This window comes from Chiloscyllium punctatum, chromosome 7 (genome assembly GCF_047496795.1).
Source record: "Chiloscyllium punctatum isolate Juve2018m chromosome 7, sChiPun1.3, whole genome shotgun sequence".
Lineage (NCBI taxonomy): Eukaryota > Metazoa > Chordata > Chondrichthyes > Orectolobiformes > Hemiscylliidae > Chiloscyllium > Chiloscyllium punctatum.
The window spans coordinates 2,793,749-2,812,016 of record NC_092745.1 but is presented as its reverse complement, the minus strand read 5'-3'; the positions used below and the strand labels follow the sequence as shown (position 1 = coordinate 2,812,016).

The following is an 18,268-nucleotide window of genomic DNA, read 5'->3' as shown; positions in this document are numbered from 1 at the left end:
TCTTCCCCACCCCCCAACCCCCACCCCCCTCCTTTAAACCCCTGAGGTCCTGGAGATCTGTCAGCCTTCAGAGCTGCTCATTCTCCAATGCTTTTTTCTGGCATGTATCAAGTTTTGTGAATTCCAACCTTCCATTCATTCCTAACCTCCCTGGAATGGAAGCTGCATTATCCCGTTCCTTGACTGTGAAGATTGACACAACTAATTATTGTACATATCGGCCATTCCCTTAGTCTCATTCATGGAATTCCCAGTTTGTTTTTAAAGGGCTCACATTGCGCTGGAGCCCCCTTGATTTTCTAATTTTCGTGTAAAACATTTGTGTTATTCTTGTGAACCCTTATAGGTCTCTTTCTCCATCACTTTTTTGTGACTCTTGCTTCCTTTTTGTCTTCCTCTGCAGTTCTTCATATCTTCCTTCAGTTGTCTGAATTTTCACTGATATTACCACATTCAAGTATTCTCATCTTTAGTTTTCTGTTTTCTCTCACTTATTTTATCAGTGATGATATGTAAACAAGTGGGGACCTGTTCCATACTGAGCTGAATTCATTTTTAACCATCTCCCCATCTCATTGAGAGTCTGATCTGACAATTTTGGCTGACACCAATCTCTGTTGCATTCTGTTTTCTGGGAGGTGGGTGTCACTGGCATAGATCAGTATTTGTTACCCAAGACTAATTGCCCTTGAACTGCTGGCCTTGCTGTGGCCTCTCAGAAAGCACCCAAGGGTTAACCAGATTGATGTGGGGCTGGAGTCACATGAAGTCCAGACTGGGTAAGGCTGAGGCTGGACAGCAATCAGGGATCATTATCGTGGTCACCATTAATGAGGCTTGTTTTGTGATTTGAATTTAAATTCCAGGACTTGTCACTGGGGGAGATAGGACAGTTCGATATATTGTGGCAGGACCTCTGTTTTGTATCTCAGTGAAAGACAACAGCTCCCTCAGTTTTGCAGTGTCAGCCTTGACTGTGTGCTCAACACAGGAATTAGGAGTGGGAGGAGGCAATTCAGCCCTTCGACCCCGGTCCGCCATTTAACACGACCACGGCTGATCTCATCCTGGTCTCAACTCCACTCTCCTGCCTGCTCCCCATTGCTCTTTATATCACTTTTAATCAGAAACACATCTTTCTTGCACCTGTGGATTGATTCTGCCTCCACTGCACTCTGGGGCATTGACTTTCACAGATTCACAACCCTCTGGGAGATGTAGTTTCTACTCAGCTCAGTTTTGAACCGACCTCCTCTCACTCTATATCGATGACCTCTTGTTCCAGACTGTCCTGCAAGGGCGAGCATCTATTCAACATCCACCTTCTCAATCCCCTTTCACATTTTCTATCCCTCAATCAGATCCCTCCTCATTCTTTTGAACTCCAGTGAGGACAAGCCCAAGCTCTTTAACTGCTCCTCATGGGACAGCCCTTTCATCCCTGGGATCAGTCTGGGGAACATCCCCTGAACAGCCTCCAGTGCTGAAGGACTCTATGATCAAAATAAACTCCCCAAAACATCTGAGACAGAGGTGACAGTGCTCCCACTGACCAGGTTCCAGTTTGTACAGGGCTCCGCTCACAGCTGGATGGTTGGGAGTTGGAGCTGATTTTAAGCTGTATATTGGAGAGGGGTAAGGAACCTTTTTGATCACAACCTCCAGAAATGTGAAGGTGACATTTATGAGCAATTCTGAGCAATGATCTACTCAGTTATTTTGACTCCTGGGGCCTGCTGAGTACTAAAACGCAGCATTTAGTGATTGCTGAGAAATATCTTGATTGACTTGGACATTAATTGTATTTTTCAGGTTCCACATTTTAATGAAGAGTCCAGAAGATTATAGCTTTGGGTTATTTCCCGACCTCATTGTTGCTGTCTACAAGGCTATGAAGGACACAGAGTGGAAGAAGTACTTTCCTAAAGAATAGAGACTGCTCCTGTCTTCAAAGGGTTGCCATCTCTTGAGTGGATATGAGACAGAACCACATGCTTCAGGGCGAGAATGGAAAGAAGGAACTTGCATTGTAACACAGAATCCCTATAGTGTGGAGGTGGGCCATTCAGCCCATTTACTCCATACCGCCCCTCTGAAGGTCATTCTATCTCGACCCCTATCCTATCTTTGTATGTTCCAACGACTACTCCACCGAGCCTGCACTTCCCTGTAGAACATAGAACATAGAAAAATACAGCACAGAACAGGCCCTTCGGCCCACGATGTTGTGCCGAACTTCTATCCTAGATTAAGCACCCATCCATGTACCTATCCAAATGCCGCTTAAAGGTCGCCAATGAATCTGACTCTACCACTCCCTCGGGCAGCGCATTCCATGCCCCCACCACTCTCTGGGTAAAGAACCCACCCCTGTACACTCTGGGCAATTTAGCATGGCCAATCTATCGAGCCTGCTGATCTTTAGCCTGTGGGAATAAGCCAGGGGACCCTGGGAAAGCCCACGCAGACACAGGGAGAATGTGCATACTCCACACAGACCCACCTGAGGCTGTTCCCTGACACGGTGATGCAGCAGTGCTAACCACTGAGCCATCGTGCTGCCTATTATTGCTTACTGTAATGTCTGTTTCATGACTTGTAATTTATTTTATTGCTTTAAATAAACCAACTCATAGAGTTAATGGATTTATTATGGGACCATTATCTTTAACCTCACAGTCAAAGGCTGGAGAAAACACTGTGCAGATGAGGCCTATTGCACAAGCAGCTTAATCTGCAGGTAGAAAATACGAGTGGCAGTCTTTGTTTGTGCGAAGGTGTGTGAGGCAACATATGGGCAAGGAACAAAAGTAGGCCACTCGGCCCTTTGAACCTGCTCCCCCATTCATTAAGATTATGGTTGATCTGAATTTAACCTCAACTCTACATTCTCTGATAATGTTCCATCCCTTCAGTCATCAAGAATCTATCTACCTCTTCCTAGGGTAAATATAGGGTCGGGAATGGGTCTGGATTAGTTACTCTTCAGAGGGTTTGTGTGGCCTTGTTGGGCTGAAGGGCCTGTTTTCACACTGGATGGATTCTAAATTCTGCATCCACTGCCTTTTAGGGAGGGGAATTCCAAAGACTGACAATCTCTGAGAGAAAAACATGTTTCTGAATCTCTGTTTTGAATGGATTCTCCCTTAATTTTAAACAGTGATCCCTGGTTCTGGATTCTCCCACAAGAGGAAACATCCTTTCCACATCCACCTGGTCAAGGACCCTAAGGATCATGCTTGTTTCAATGAAGTCTTGCATTCAGTTTCCCCTCACACTGCACCATAATGTTCTATGAGCTTTCCTGATGACTTGCTGTACCTACATACTAACCTTCTGAGGTTAATGCACAGAGAGCCAGATATGGTTCTGGGGACACAGGCTCAAATCCCACCCTGACAGATGGGGGAATTTAAATTCAATTAAAAAGTCTGCAATTAAGAGACTAACAATGACCATTAATACATGTGGACTGTCAGGAAAACCCATCTGGTTTATAAACGTCCTTTAGGGAAGGGAACTGCTATCCTTACCTGGTCTGGCCTACATGGAAATCCAATCCCACAGCAATGTGGAAAACTGTTAACTGCCGTCTGGGGCAATTAGGGGTGGGTAATAAATGCTGTCCTAGGCAGTGACACCCTCATCCTGTTAATGAATGAAAAAGAAAAATTTGACTATAAATAATCAACAAGGATAAAAGGCATTTGTAATGAATGAGCAGCCTTTGTTAGAAGCCCTCATTATCTCCTGATTTATTCTCTTTCCCACCATAAAGCTACTGTTAGGAAGCATAGAGACTATTCCTACCAGCTCTTGGATCTCTTCCCTATTTGTGCTGCTTTCCACAACACAAGTGTCTTCCTGCTCCAGCCTCCACTCCTCACCCTCACACTGTTCTCCCTCTCTCCACTCCTGACCTCTCACACTGTTCTGCAGCCTCCGCTCCTCACCCAGACCTATTTAAGACCAGAGGTTATAAGATTAAGGTGGAAGTATTTTTTGACCCTGTGTGTGGTAGATATATGGAATATGCTGCCTGAGAGGGTGGTGCAGGCTGAAAATTACACAACCTTTAAAAACATTTGGATGAGCACTTATAATACCTGGGCATGGTCGGCTCCAGATGACTGCAGGTAAATGGGATTAGTGTCGTTGAGTGTTTGTTGGTCAGCATTGACATGGTGGGCTGAAGGGCCTATCTCTATGCTGTGTGACTCTCGAACCTGGGTCCCTGGCTCTGTGAGGCAGCAGTGCTGTGTCACCCATATTGAGGGAGGCACACAAAAAAATCAGCACAAAACCTGATAAGAATTCAGCACTTCCTGTTTTTGAAAACCCCATTCACATCACCCAGTCAGCAAATTAAAACAAACGATAGGTTATTAGCACAGCTCCCTGCAGGGGTGGTGAAGGGCAGGTGTGGTCACTGGTCAGATAACAAAGACATAGGAAGAGAGGGAGTGGACCCAACTAAAATGGAAGGGGACAGGTGTGGGGGGGATCTGTGAATGGATACTTACCCATCTGACAGAGTGCCCTCCACCTGGCAATCTATTTTACATGATGTGGAAATATAGAGGATAGGAGCAGAAGTAGGCCATTTGGCCCCTCCGGCCTGCTCTGCCATTCAATATGATCGAAGCTGTTCATGGAGCACATTTCTGTAATCCATCCATACCCCATATCCCTTGATTCTTCAGCCACAAGAGCTTTCTTGATAACATCATGTTTTGGCCTCAACCACTTTCTGTGACAGAGAATTCCACAGGCTCATCACTCTCTGGGTGAAAACATTTTTCCTCATTTCTGTCCTATAGAGTTTTCCCCTTAACCTTAAACCATGTGCCCTGGTTCTGGACTTCCCCACCATTGGGAACAGCCTTCTTCCATCTAACGTGTCTCGTCCTGTTCCAATTTTATAACTTTCTCCAAGATCCCCTTCCTTCATTCTTCTAAACTCCAATAAACACAATCCTCATCAACTCAACCTCTCCTTTTACGTCAGACCGAACATCACCGAAATGAAATGGTATTCAGTAATTAATATTAATCAGCCCAATGTGGAACACAGACTTTGTAGGTCAGGGTTAGAAGACAATCATTGCCTGTTCTAAAATTCAGTCTTTGGGTGCAGTAATCTCAATGGAATCATTGGATACAATCTTACAACAGCAGAAAGATGGGAGGTGTAGATAGAGGGTGCAGACAGCGGTGTAGACAGTGGGTGTAGATGGTGGGTGCAAACAGAGGGACTAGACAGTGGCTATGGATGCTGGGTTCAGATAGTGGGTACAGACGGTGGTGCAGACGGTGGTGTAAATGGTAGTGTAGACACAAGCAAGACCTTGTGTGGTGACCACATGGGTGGCTGTGTGGAATCACACAGAGAGCAGCTCGTGAGCCTGACACAGTCAGGGACACTATCTGGTGCTAAAGGTCATGCTGCTGCTGACAAAGGTTACATTTTAACTGAAACTGCACTCCCTCCCTACACGATCCCCTCTTGTCCCCATTTACCTCACTACAACACAATGAGATGCCAGGCAGCACCCTGTGCTCTCGCTCAGTCTCCATTGACCTTGTCTCCATTAGCCTTGACCCTCCTCCCAAGCACTTACTTGGGCCTTCACTGAAGCTTGAGCCATTTCCTCTGACCCTTGATCATGTGTTTGCCATCTTAGAACTGCCTCACCTAGTCACCATTAACCTGCACTGCCCTCTCAACATGGAGCACAGATTGATACAGAGCAGAAAAGGTCCTTTGTCCCATTGAGTCTGTACAAACATAATTACCACTAAAGGCACTCTCATCCCAATTTCCTGCACTTATCCCAGATCCTTCAATGTTATGATATTTAAAAGTTGTGAGGATTCCACCCTGCACTACCTTCCCTGACAAAGGGTTGCATGTTTATAGTTTATACAAGTCTACCTCATGGAGCTTAACAAAAGCTCAACTCTTTGGGCATTTTTTAAAATTTGTGGCATGATGGCTCAGTGTAATCCCAGGTTGGATTACAGCCCCAGGTCTTCGTGGAGTTTGCACGCTCCCCCTGTGTCTGTGTGGATTTCCTCCATGTGCTCCAGTTTCGTCCCACAATCCAAATAAGTGCAGGTTAGGTGAATTGGCCATGTTACAATTGTCATAGTGTTCAGGAATGTATCGGTCAGGGGAAATGTCGAGTGATAGGGCAGGGGAATGGGTCTTAGGGAGTTTCTCTTCAGTGGGTCGGTGTGGACTTGTTCGGCCAAATTGGTGATGTCTGTAATTAAATCTTTCAAACCACTCATTTTGTTTAGTGTCGTTTAGTTCTTGCCCTCCTTGTTCGATAAATATTTCATTTTTTCTGATAATATGAGTTCCCTGATGAGCTGTTAACCTTGTCTAATTAGGGAGTCCTGGCTGACAGATAAAAAGGGGAGTGTCAGAAGGACTGATACTCTGGTACCTGACTCTGAATAACAACCTGCCAACCAACCCCCTCCTTCTGTCACCCTCAATCTCCCCATGCTTACTCTTGTGGCCCTGTCGATCCAGCCTGTGCTGCCTTTGGGAGAGGTTGACCTTCCCTCCATTCCTGATGAAGAGCTTATGCCTAAAATATTGCTTATTCTGCTCCTCGATGCTACCTGACCAGCTGTGGTTTCCCAGCAACACACTCTCAACTCTGATCTCCAGCATCTTCAGTTCTCACTTTCCCCTTCCCCCCACTCGCTCATTACAAACAGAAATGACTGGTGGTGAGTTTAACCCTGAGGGTCATCACAGCTGAGGCAGAGGGAGAGAAGTTCACACTTTCATGATGGTAGCACCCTTAATTAATCCACTGCAATCACTCTCAGGGCTGCAAGAATTCAACCTCCCTCACTCAGACAGCTCCCTCCCTGGAAGGTAATATTGCTGCACCTGGTTTAGGGTTAATTGAGCTTGAAATACGACTATGGCGAGCCAGCACTGGCTGAGCAGACAACCACAACTGCAATGACCCCGGCTCCTTGTAATTGGGAAGCACATTAGGGAGCACAGTGTGCACTGCCTCTGAAATCCCTCCCTTACTGAGAACACACTCTCAGTATTCACCTTTCTCGGCTGCCATTTCAATTTCATGACAAATTCTGTGTTCTATGATCCTGCCCCACTCGCCACCTGATGAAGGAGCAGCACTCCGAAAGCTTGTACTTCCAAAGAAACCTGTTGGACTCTAATCTGGTATTTTGTGATTTTTAACTTTGGCCACCTCAATGAGCTGCCATCTCAGGCTCAATTGTTTTTCATCTGAGATTTGAGAAGATTAAGGCCTAATCTTCAATCCCCATCACAAAGCCTATTCTCTATCCATCACTCAGAGACACCTGCAGGCAACACAGAGGAACACACTGACACTTACTGAGATACCTACAAGCAGTGCAGAATAACACACACACACTCAGAGACACACCTACATGCAACCCTGGGTTAACACACAAGCACACACACACACACACACACACACACACACACACACACACACACACACACACACACACACACACACAGAGTCAGGCAGCACGGAGTAACACGCACACAACCCACCTGCCAGTAGGTGTCTCTTTGAATAACACACCCACACTCAGACTGACACCTACAGGCAGCATTATGTAGTACACTCACTCAGAGAGACACACAGCCTGCAGTGTCAGTGATTGGCCTCAGATCATTTCAGGTACAACACAGCATGCAGCAGAGAGTGCACAGTGCGATCCCAGCACCTGAGTTTGGACCAGAGAGTGAATACGGAATGCCTCAGATTGTAATTATTGAATCCGAACAGCTTTCAGTTTCTATTCTGTTTGGAATCTTGTAACCTCCACAGATTCCAGACCAACTGGATTATTTGAAACTGATTACTGATCGGCTGTCAGTATCATCTACCACGGATTGACAGGCCACGTAGCCAATTGTGACAATATCATGCTGACATGCAGCTAATCAGCTGAATGGAGTGGTCCATTTCCAAAGCACACAGAAACAGAGACCGAATCTTCATCATCTTTATTCCCTTTTCCAGACTGACATTGACAAAAAACAGACTGCAATTAACAGCCCAGACAGAGGAAGCTGCACAAATTCACAGCTACAATGGCTTTTGAGGAAAACACTTGTGGAGATTTTCTCAATCGCATGAGAATCCTGCCCTTCAAATAGTGACAAAAACCTTAAATTGGAACTGGCTGCTGAGCAGGAAGGAGATCTGATTTATTGAAGCAGAAATTTCGAAGGTTCACATTGTTTTGTACAGCTGACAGCCTTCAACAACTTCAAGAGATTTTACTTGGCATCACAAATTAACCCTGTCCCAATCAAACAGTCCCAGAACAGGGAGAGCATGGGGTTTGACACAGCGTAAAGCTCTATCTACACTGTCCCAATACACTACCTTTACTCCGGAACCTCAGAAGTGTCTCTGAGCCAGTCCTGAGAAGGAAGAGAGTTGAAATTCAGTGCTGACAATAATCTTTGTCCTGCCAGCTCAGCCCTGTTCTGTTTAAAGTTGTGTCTCCTCTGTGGACTGTCTCAAACACTCTACACACATTCTGATCTCCTGATGCTCTTGCTGAGGGGGGAGGGGAGAGTCACGTGGGTGAGGGCACAGGAGAATCGAGCGTTGGACTCCCAGTCAGACCCAGAGAGGGTCAGCAGGCTGCTGACACTGTAGGTGCTGTCCGAAGCTCGCAGGTAGTTGCTGGTCTGAACCCCGTCCGAAATGACTGCACCATCCTTCTTCCACTGCACCTCCAGCTCATCGGGATAGAAGTGATTGGCAAGGCACACAAGGGTGGCAGTGCCCTTGGCATCTACCTGCTCCGGGGAGGGGGGCAGCAGGGTCAGCTTGGGCTGAGAGTTCTCACGGCCTGAAAGACAAGAGAAACAATTTTAATCCCTGCCATTCAAAGGGATTTCAATTCTCAGAATATTCACTGGTAAAATTTTTGAATATTTGTCTCCAATACCTAATAAACGAGACAAAAGAATTTACATTTTTAAAATTGATTCTTGGGGTACAAGTGTCACTGGCAGGAGCAGAATTTATTGTCCATCCCTAATTGCCCCTGAGAAGGTGATGGTGAAAGAGAAGGGACAGTTTTGGACCATCGTTTGGGGAATGAATGTGGGCAGCTGGGAGAACTAAAAGATGGCGATCATTTCAGTGACAGTGATCAGAACTCAGTGAGATTGAAATTAGGGATGGAAATCGAGAACCATGGAGCAAGTGTAAAAGTTTACATTTTACTGAATGTTTCTGTAATTTAGTAAAAGTGGACTGGAACAAGTTACATGATGGGAAATCAGTGTCAGGGCAGTGGTAACCCTCAAGTGACAAGACAGAGATCATTCAGAATCTGTTCCCACAAAGAGTAAGGGTGGAAAACCCAAATCTAAACTCTTAGCCTGTGATGCCAAAAGCCAACCAGTGTCGGGAAGACCAAACAGGGAAGGTGATGTTGGTTATCTGGAGTTCAAACCTGCAGAAAGCTGAGAGGAGGATAGAAAATGCAGGATTAAAATTGAACAGGACCTGAGGAAGGCAAAGAGCTGTAAGGATGAAATATGTCCAAGCAAATCAGAGAAATCCTAACGAACAAGAGGATTGGGGTCATGTACTGACATGGTTGGCAGACAGGGCAGGAAGAACAAGTCTTTTTCTGAATGACAGGTAGTTACCAGTTGGGATACCACAGGGGCCAGTCCTTGGTACCCAGTTATTCATAATATAATCGAGTCATCGTGTCAGAGAGACCCAAAAGGCCCATCAGCACATTGTGTCCACATTGGTCAAAAAACAACAACCCAATAATTCTCATCCATGTTTCCAGCATGAGGGAATTAGATGCAGTATGTGTTCAAGAAGGAATTAGATATATTTCTACGGATTAATGGGATCAAAGAATGTGGGGAGAAAGTAGGAACGGAGACTATGTTGGATGATTGGCCATGATCATATTGAATGGTGGAGCAGGCTTGAGGGGCTGAATGGCCTCCTATGTTGATGTTTCTATCTGTTTCTCAGATATCGAAGGAATGTCTCTTGTCAATTTGAACCTGGAAGTCACATGTGAGTGGAGGTGGAAGATGTGGCCATGGTGATTAATGAATGCGGGTCAGTCAGGTGGTTAAGAAGACACATGGGAGAAACTGTTTTTCTTTTTCCCTTGATGGAATGAGGGCATTGCTGTATCGGCAGCATTTATTGCTCATCCATAATCGCCCAGAGGGCAGTTCAGAGTCAACCACATTGCTGTGGGTCTGGGGTCACATGGTAACGATTACCGTTTCGTTCCCTAAAGGTCATTAGTAAATCAGATGGCTTTATCCTGACAATCAACGATGGTCATCATTCGACTCTTAATTCCAGATTTTTTATTGAATTCACATTCCACCATCAGCTGTGGCAGGATTCTAACCCTGGTTCCCAGAACATTATCAAGATCTCTGGATTAAGAGTTCAGTAATTATATCATTAGACCATCGCCTCCATTATCTCATTATTGGTTTACAGTGAAAGCAAGAAGTTTGTTTATTCTGGAACTGTATAAGACCCCAGTTAGAGCACAGTGAGAGAACAGTGTACGGTTCTGGTCACCACATTACAGGAAGGATGTGATCCCACTTGTGATGGGGACAGAGGAGGATTTTGTCAAAAATGGGGAGTTTTAGCTTTGAGGAATGATTGGTTTAGCTGGGATTGTATTCTTTGGAACAAGGAGGCTGATGGGAGATTTGATCGAGGTGTAGAAAATGATGAGGGGCCTGGATAGAGTGGGTAGGGAGGACTGATTTCCATCAGCACAGAGGGCAATAACCATGGGGAGAGATTGAAATTAATTGCACACAGAGTTCGAGGGGAATTGTGGAGTAATTCTTTTCAGACAGAGGCTGGTGAGATCTGGGACCCACTGGATGAAAGGGTTGGAGGGGCAGAAACCCTCATCATATCGAAAAAAACACTTGGATATTCATTTGAAACAGTGAAACCGCAGGCTTATGGAGCAAGAGCTGAAAAGTGGGATGGAGCTCGATATCTCTTTAACAAACCTCCAATTAAGCTAGTCCCATTTTCCAGCATTTTGCGCATATCCCTCTAAACCCTCCCTATTCATGTACACATCCTCTTAAATGTTGTAATCATACCATCCTCCACCTCTTCCTCTGGCAGCTCATTCTATACACACACAACCCACCACGTGAAAAGGTTACCCCTTCAGCCCGTTTCAAATCTTTCCCCTGTCGCCTTCAACCTATGCATCTAGAACTGGACTCCCCAACTCTGAAAATAATACCTTCTCTACTCACCCTTTCAATGCCCCTCATGATTCTATAAACCACAAAATGGTCACCGCTCAGCCTCCAACAATCCAGGGAAATTAGATCCTATTCAACCTCTCCCATTGCTGAAAACCTCCAAACTTGGTAACATTCTTGTAAATCTTTTCTGAAGCATTTTAAGGTTCACAACATTTTTACTACAGCCGGGCAACCAGAATTACACACAGTTTTCCAAAAGTGGCCGAACCAATGTCCTGTTCAGCCGCAACAGCTCCCAGCCAGTCAGACAAAGGAGAGTCTGAAGATGTAATCTATTTGGATTTCCAGAAGGCCTTTGACATAAGGTCCGAGCCCATAGAGTTAGAGGCAAGGTACTGGCATGGACTGAGGACTGGTAGGATGATATAAAGCAGAGGGTGAGGAAAAATGGCAGCTGGTGACTAACAGAGTTCTGCAGGTGTTAATGTTGGAATCATTACTATTCATGTCATGCGTTAACAATCTGAATGAAGGAAGTGAAGACATTTTCCAAAGTTTGCAGACGATATGAGATAGGTGGAGGGACAGGTAGTGTTGAGGAAGTGGGAAGTCTGAAAAGATCCTGGATAGGCTCAGAGAGTGGGCAAAGAAGGGGCAGATAGAATACAGTGTGTTACAGTGTGAGGTTATGCACTTTGGGAGGAAGAAGAGATGCAAAGGCTGTTTTCTAAATGAGGAAATGCTTTGGAAATCTCAAGCACAAACCTCATTCAGGTTTCTCTTCAGGTGAACAGGCAGGTCCAGTTTGTGCTCGGGAAGGCAAATGAAATGTTAGCATTCATTTCAATAGGGCCAGAATACAAGGGCAGAAATGTATTGCTGAGGCTGTGAAAGGCTCTGGTCAGACTGCATTTGGAATATTGTGAGCAGATTTGGGAGCCATGTTCTAAGAAACAATTTGCTGGCATTGGAGAGGTTAAATGAATGATCCTGGGGATGAAGGGCTTGTCATATGAGGCGTGATTGAGGACTCTGGGTCTGTACTCAATGGAGTTTAGAAGGATGAGGAGGGATCTTATTGAAATTTACGGAATACTGATCAGCCTGGAAAGAGTGTATGCGGAGAAGATGTTTCCGAAAACAGGAGAGACTAGGTAACCAAGGCACAGCCTCAGAATGAAGGGCCGACCCTTTAGAGCTGAGATGAGGAGGAATTTCTTCAGCCAGAGGGTGGTGAATCTGTGGAACTCATTGCTACAGAGGGAAGAGTAAATTTAAGATAGAGATAGATAAGTTCGTGATTGTTAAGGGGATTGAACGTTCCTGTGGAGAAGGCAGGAGAATGGGGTTGAGAAGCATATCTGCCAAGATCAAATGGCAGAGCAGATTCATTGGGCTGAATGGCTGATTTCTGCTCCTATTTCTTAAAGTCTTCTGGAGAGTTTCCCCAAAACCCTGGAACACTGAACCCATTGGACTGTGAGTCCTGCTGGAGCTGTTTAGCATCAGAACTTTGCCAAGAGATGACCAAAGAGTGGAGAGAATGTGCACCTATGTGGGAATTTCAGGATACTTCCCAGCTCCTGGAATACCATGTGTGTCGGAAGTTTGGTCAGTGACAGCAGTTGGAGCTCCGGGTTTCGGTGCTTGAGCAGCAGCTGGTGTCAGTGCGGAGAGTCCGTGAGGCTGAGACGTCCGTGGAGAGCACGTTTCTAGATGTGGTCACTCTGTTGCTTCAGAGTATGCAGGGAGAGAGGGAATGGGGGAGCAGCAGACATTTCAAACGGACTAGGCAGCTACTACAGGAATCCCCAAGTGCATCCCACGCGCCAACCAGGATTTAGTTCAGAATCCTGATGAGAATTTTGGTTCATCTGGGGAGTGCAGCCAGAGCCAAGTCCATGGCACCATGGGGAGGGCTCAGCTGTACACGGGGGCACAAGGAAGACCGGAAGAGTGATAGTGAGAGGAGATTCGAGAGTGAGTGCAATCGATAAGTGTTTCTGCAGCTTCAGATGGGAGTCCAGGATGGTGTGTTGTCTTCCTGGTGCCAGGGTCAAGGATGTCACTGAGCGGTTGCAGAGCACGCTGAGGGGAGACGGGGAACAGGCAGCAGTCGGGGTCCACATCGGTCCCAGTGACAGAGGCAGAAAGGGGATGTGGTCCTGCAGTCAGAATTTAGGGACTTCGGGAGGGAGTTCAGAGCAGGAGCTGAAAAGTAGGCATGTGCACATTACTCCCAGTGCCCCAAATAAGTGAGAATAAATACAGGAAGATAAGACGGATGAATAAGAGACTGGAAAGAGAGTCTAGCAGGGAGGGCTTTAGATTCTTAGGGCATTGCGACTGGCTGTGGGCGAGATGTTACCTGTTACAGACTGAATGGGATGCTCCTGAATAGAGCTGGGACTGAGTTCCTTATGGGGTGATATGTTGTTGCTGTTGGAGAGAGTTTAAACTGACTTGGTAGGGCTGTGGGAGCCAGGGGGGAATATCGGAGAGAAACACCAAGGTTCACAGAATCCTCAGTGCAGTCCAAAGATCAACATCAAATGGAAAGTCGAAGAACAAATCTGCAAGAAATTTACAGGGTCTGTCAAATCACTACATAGAGTTGTTCTAAATGGGGTGGCTGGGGAGGCGGGGGTGGGGGGTGGGGAGGGGCAGAGCTTTAATTATCCTCATAGACTGGGATAGTATCATTGTGAAGGGCAGAGAGGGGCCACCGTTGTGAGAGGGTGCTCAGGTGAACTCTCTCCAGCCGTGTGTTTCCAGTCCAATGAGAAAGGAGGCTCTGTTACACCTGGATCTTGGGAATGAGGAGGCCCAAGTAAATCAAGTGTCAGTGCGAGGATATTAAGGGAAGAGTGATCATTGTATCATAAGTTTAAGGTTGACCATGGAAAAGGAATCCAGATTCGAAATGATTCACTTGGGAAAACACAGACTTCCGTTGGGTAAGAACACATCAGAGTGAATGAACTGGGGTTAAAGGTTGCAGCAAAGTCCTGAAGTGAATAATAAAGCTCGTAGTTCAGGGACAGTCGAGGTATATTTGTGGAATGGCACTCAATTCCTGGCTGTTTTGAGACAGTAGTGGTCGAAATATTGTAAATAAGAAAAGGGCAAAAGTGTAACTAGGGAGTGAATAGGTCCCTTTAAAGATGGCTAATTCACTTAGCCTGCACATTCCTGTACACTTTGGGCAATTTAGCATGACCAATCCATCTAACTTAGACATCTTTGGACTGCGGGAGGAAACTGGAGTACATACCGGGATAGTCAATGTGGCTTTGTGGATTGGAAATCATTTCTCACTAACTTGATTGAGTTTTTTTGAAGAGGAAACAAAGAAGATTGATGAAGGCAGAGCAATTGACATTGTCCACCTGGATTTGAACAAAGCATTTGACAAGGTTAGCCATGGTAGACTGAGTAGGAAGGTTAGATCACATGAGTTCCAGGGTGAGCTCGTCATTTGGATAAAAAAATGACTTGAGGTAGGAAACAAAGGGTGTTGGTAGAGGGCTGCTTTTTGGACTGGAAGTCTGTGATCAGCAATGTGCCATAAATATCTGTACTGGGTCTACTATTTTCATGATTTAAATAAATGATCTTGATGTGAATATAGTAGGTAAGTTGAGTAAGTTTGCAGATTACATCAAAATTGGTGGTGAAGTGGATAATGATGAAGATTATCTCACAGTACAGCAGGACCTTGATCAGTTCGGCCAATGGCTGAGGAGTGACAGATGGTGTTCAATTTAGATAAGTGCAAGATGTTGCATTTTGGAAAGGCAGGACTTACACAGTTAATGGTAGGGCCTGGGGATTAATGGTAGGACCCTGGGGACTAATGGTAGGGCCCTGGGGATTCATGGTAGGACCCTGGGGATTAATAGTAGCACCCTGGGGAGTGTTGTCGAACAGAGCCCTAGCAGTTCGGATGCACAGGAAGGATGTTATTAAACAGGAAAAGGTGCAGAAAATATTTACAAGGATTTTGCTAGGAGTGGAGGGTTTGAGCAAGAGGGAGAGACTGAATAGTCTGGGGCTCAGAGGTGACCTTACAGAGATTTAAAAAACCATGAGGGGCAAAGATTTGGTAAACAGCTAAGGTCTTTTCCCGAGGACGGGCGAGTCCAAATCTGGAGGCATAGGTTTAAGAGGAGAGTGGAAGATTTAAAAGGGATCCGAGGAGTAACATTTTCTTGCAGAGGGCGGTGCAGAAAAAGAACAAGCTGCCAGAGGAAGTGAATGTGGCGCATACAATTACAGCATTTAAAAGACTTTTGGATGTACACATGAATAGGAAGCATTTTGAGGGATATGGGCCAAATACTGGCAAAGGGGACTCAATCAGTTTAGGATATCTGGTCGGCGCAGAGGAATTCGACCAAAGGGTCTATTTCAGTGCCATACAACTCAATGATTATGAGAGGCAGGACCCTGAAGTGCAGGAAGCTGAGGGGTGACCAGATAGAGGTTTGTGAAATCCTGATGGGGTGAGATAATGTAAATAATTCAGGAGAATGTAAATGTTTTGTAGAGAGGGTAGAAAACACTCCCAAAGATTGTTCCAGGAATGAGAAACCTCAGTTATGTGATAGACTGGAGAAGAGACGGCTGAGAGGGGATTTGTTCGAGGATCTCAAAACCAGAACGGGTTTGATGAGAGCAAACGGAGAAAAAATGTTCCCACTCTTGAAAGGATTGAGAGCGAGTGGCCACAGATTGGAAGGGATTGGTAAAAGAAGCAAAAGTCAAATAAGGAAAAACATGTTCAGCCAGTGAGTGGTTAGAGTGTGGACTGCACTGCCTGAGAATGTGGTGGAGGCAGCTTCAATTGAAACATTCCGAAGGGAATGAGACTGTTATTTGAAAAGGAACAATGTGCAGGGTGACAGGGAGAAGGCAGGAGAATGACACTCAGTGATTTGCTCATTTAGAGAGCCAGTATAGACAGGATGGACAGAATGGCCTCCGTGTGCGCTGTAACAATTCTGTGATTGTGTGATTGAGCAGAGTTAAAGCTGGAGGAGGTGGGAGCTCAGTGTCTCACTGTGCTGCTGCTGCTGCTGCTGAGGTCAGTGAGATCAGAGACTGGGACAGGGAGCCAGAGCTCACATCAAACTCTGTCCGTGTCTGTCACACTGAGACTGGCAGGAGGCTACTCACTGATTTCACTCCATGCTGCAGGAATGGGACCACAGGCTGCAAATGGACAGAGCTCCTCCACACGGTGAGTAAAACTGTCTGACTTATATCTTGCTGCTTAAGGGGGGTAATGGAACGAAAGAAATACAGCTGGACACCCTGTTAGACACAGTGCTCCTCAATCAACCATTTCATTTGCAGCTCCCCACTAACTCCTTCAACAATTCATCATTTGTGTTTTAGAAAGTGTATTTCAGTATTGACAGGGTTAATAACGGAGGATTGGGGTTTACTTACTCAGTCTGAGCTTGGTTCCTGGACCGAACGTAAGCCACAGTGAGAGCTCCCAGTGCAGAGGCTGTACAAAAACCTCTACTCTCTGCTTCCCTCTTATCACTGTCAACCCCTCTCTGTCTCTGGCTGTCTCTCACTCACTCTCACCGTCTCCCTACCCCTCTCTGTCTCTCCATCATTCATGTGTCTTTCTCTCTCTGTCTCTCTGGGTTGTTTCCAGCTGGGCTCGGGAGGTTTGTGAAATTTATTTTTCAATGTTAAATCTTGCAGCTGCACTTCACATGTGGCCATGGAGTGTAAGAGGGAAACTTGAGGCATTCAGTTAGCATTGAGACACCACAGGGACTGGAGTATGTCGTGGACAGTGACAATCTCAGCATGGGGTAATTTGTTCAGTTTCATTTAGATCTAACTGTGGGTTATGTCAGTTCAGGCGGTGGGACTGTGTGTCCATTATTATGCATTTTATATAACTCTGCAATGTGTCAGTACAGGAGGTAGTGCTTTATGTATTGAGGTTTTTGTACATCTCTGTGTCACTGTGTCGAGGGTAGCTGCTATACTGCTGACAGTAATATTCAGCGACATCCTCATTCTGAACGTTGCTGATTGTCAGAGTGAAACTGGTCCCTGATCCACTGCCGGTGAATCGATCGGAGACTCCTGTGAATCGAGTTGTTGCACCATAGATCAGGAGAGAGGGTTTCTGACCTTCTCGCTGCTGGTACCAAGCAAGGTAGCTGCTAATGCTTTGACTGGCCTTACAGGTGAGTGTTGCGGTCTGGCCCAGTCCCACTGACAGCACTGGGGGAGACTGGGTCATGATGACGTCCCCATTGATACCTGAGGGGTCAGAGAGAAACACAGTGAAGTCAGAACTGTCACAGAAAGAGCCTGTCAAATGAGAGAATGTTGGAGACACTGAGCATTCCTCTGGTTTCAGCATTTTCCCTTCAATCAGAAGTCAGTGGAATTGGAGTGAAATGGAGAGCAGCTAAAGATTCAAGGTGGAAGGAGAGAGATTTGTACCTGCGACACAGAATGCCAGGGGCCAGATCAGCTGGATGTGTGAAATCATGGTGTGTGCTCCTGTCCCTGTGCCTGGTTCCTGATAAACTCTCCCTTCACAGGGCTCTGCTTTATAAAGCTGCAGCCTGTGAGAGTCTGACTGGGTGTTCCTCAGTATGTAAATGGCATCAGGCAGAGAGAGCCGTGTCAGCCCTTCACACTTCCTCTTCTCTCTCTCTCTCTCTCTCTGTCTGAGAGAATCATTGATGTGAACAGCACTGAATGAGGCCATTTGGCCAATTTTGTCTGTGCTGGTAAACAGCGATCTGATGACACTAATCCCATCTTCCAGCTCTTGGCCCATTACCCTGGAGGCTGCAGCAACACAAGGGAATATCTAAACACTGCTCCAATGTCATGAGAGTTTGTGACTCAACCAGCCTTTCAGGCAGTGAGTTCGAGACTCCCACCACCCTCTGGGTGAAAACATTTCTCTTCAACTCTCCTCTCACTCTCCAACTC

The 18,268-nt window shown here is 45.9% G+C and overlaps 1 gene segment (V, D, J or C); it reads right to left on the bottom strand.

The window, feature by feature from the left end:
• LOC140479538 (Ig kappa chain V region Mem5-like) overlaps positions 1-17,812 on the bottom strand; it is a 517,282-nt gene extending 499,470 nt beyond the window's left edge. The window contains 2 exon segments of the V gene segment in view: positions 17,290-17,581; positions 17,768-17,812. Of these exon segments, the coding sequence occupies positions 17,290-17,561 (272 nt within the window).
• Positions 17,813-18,268: the final 456 nt, after the last annotated feature.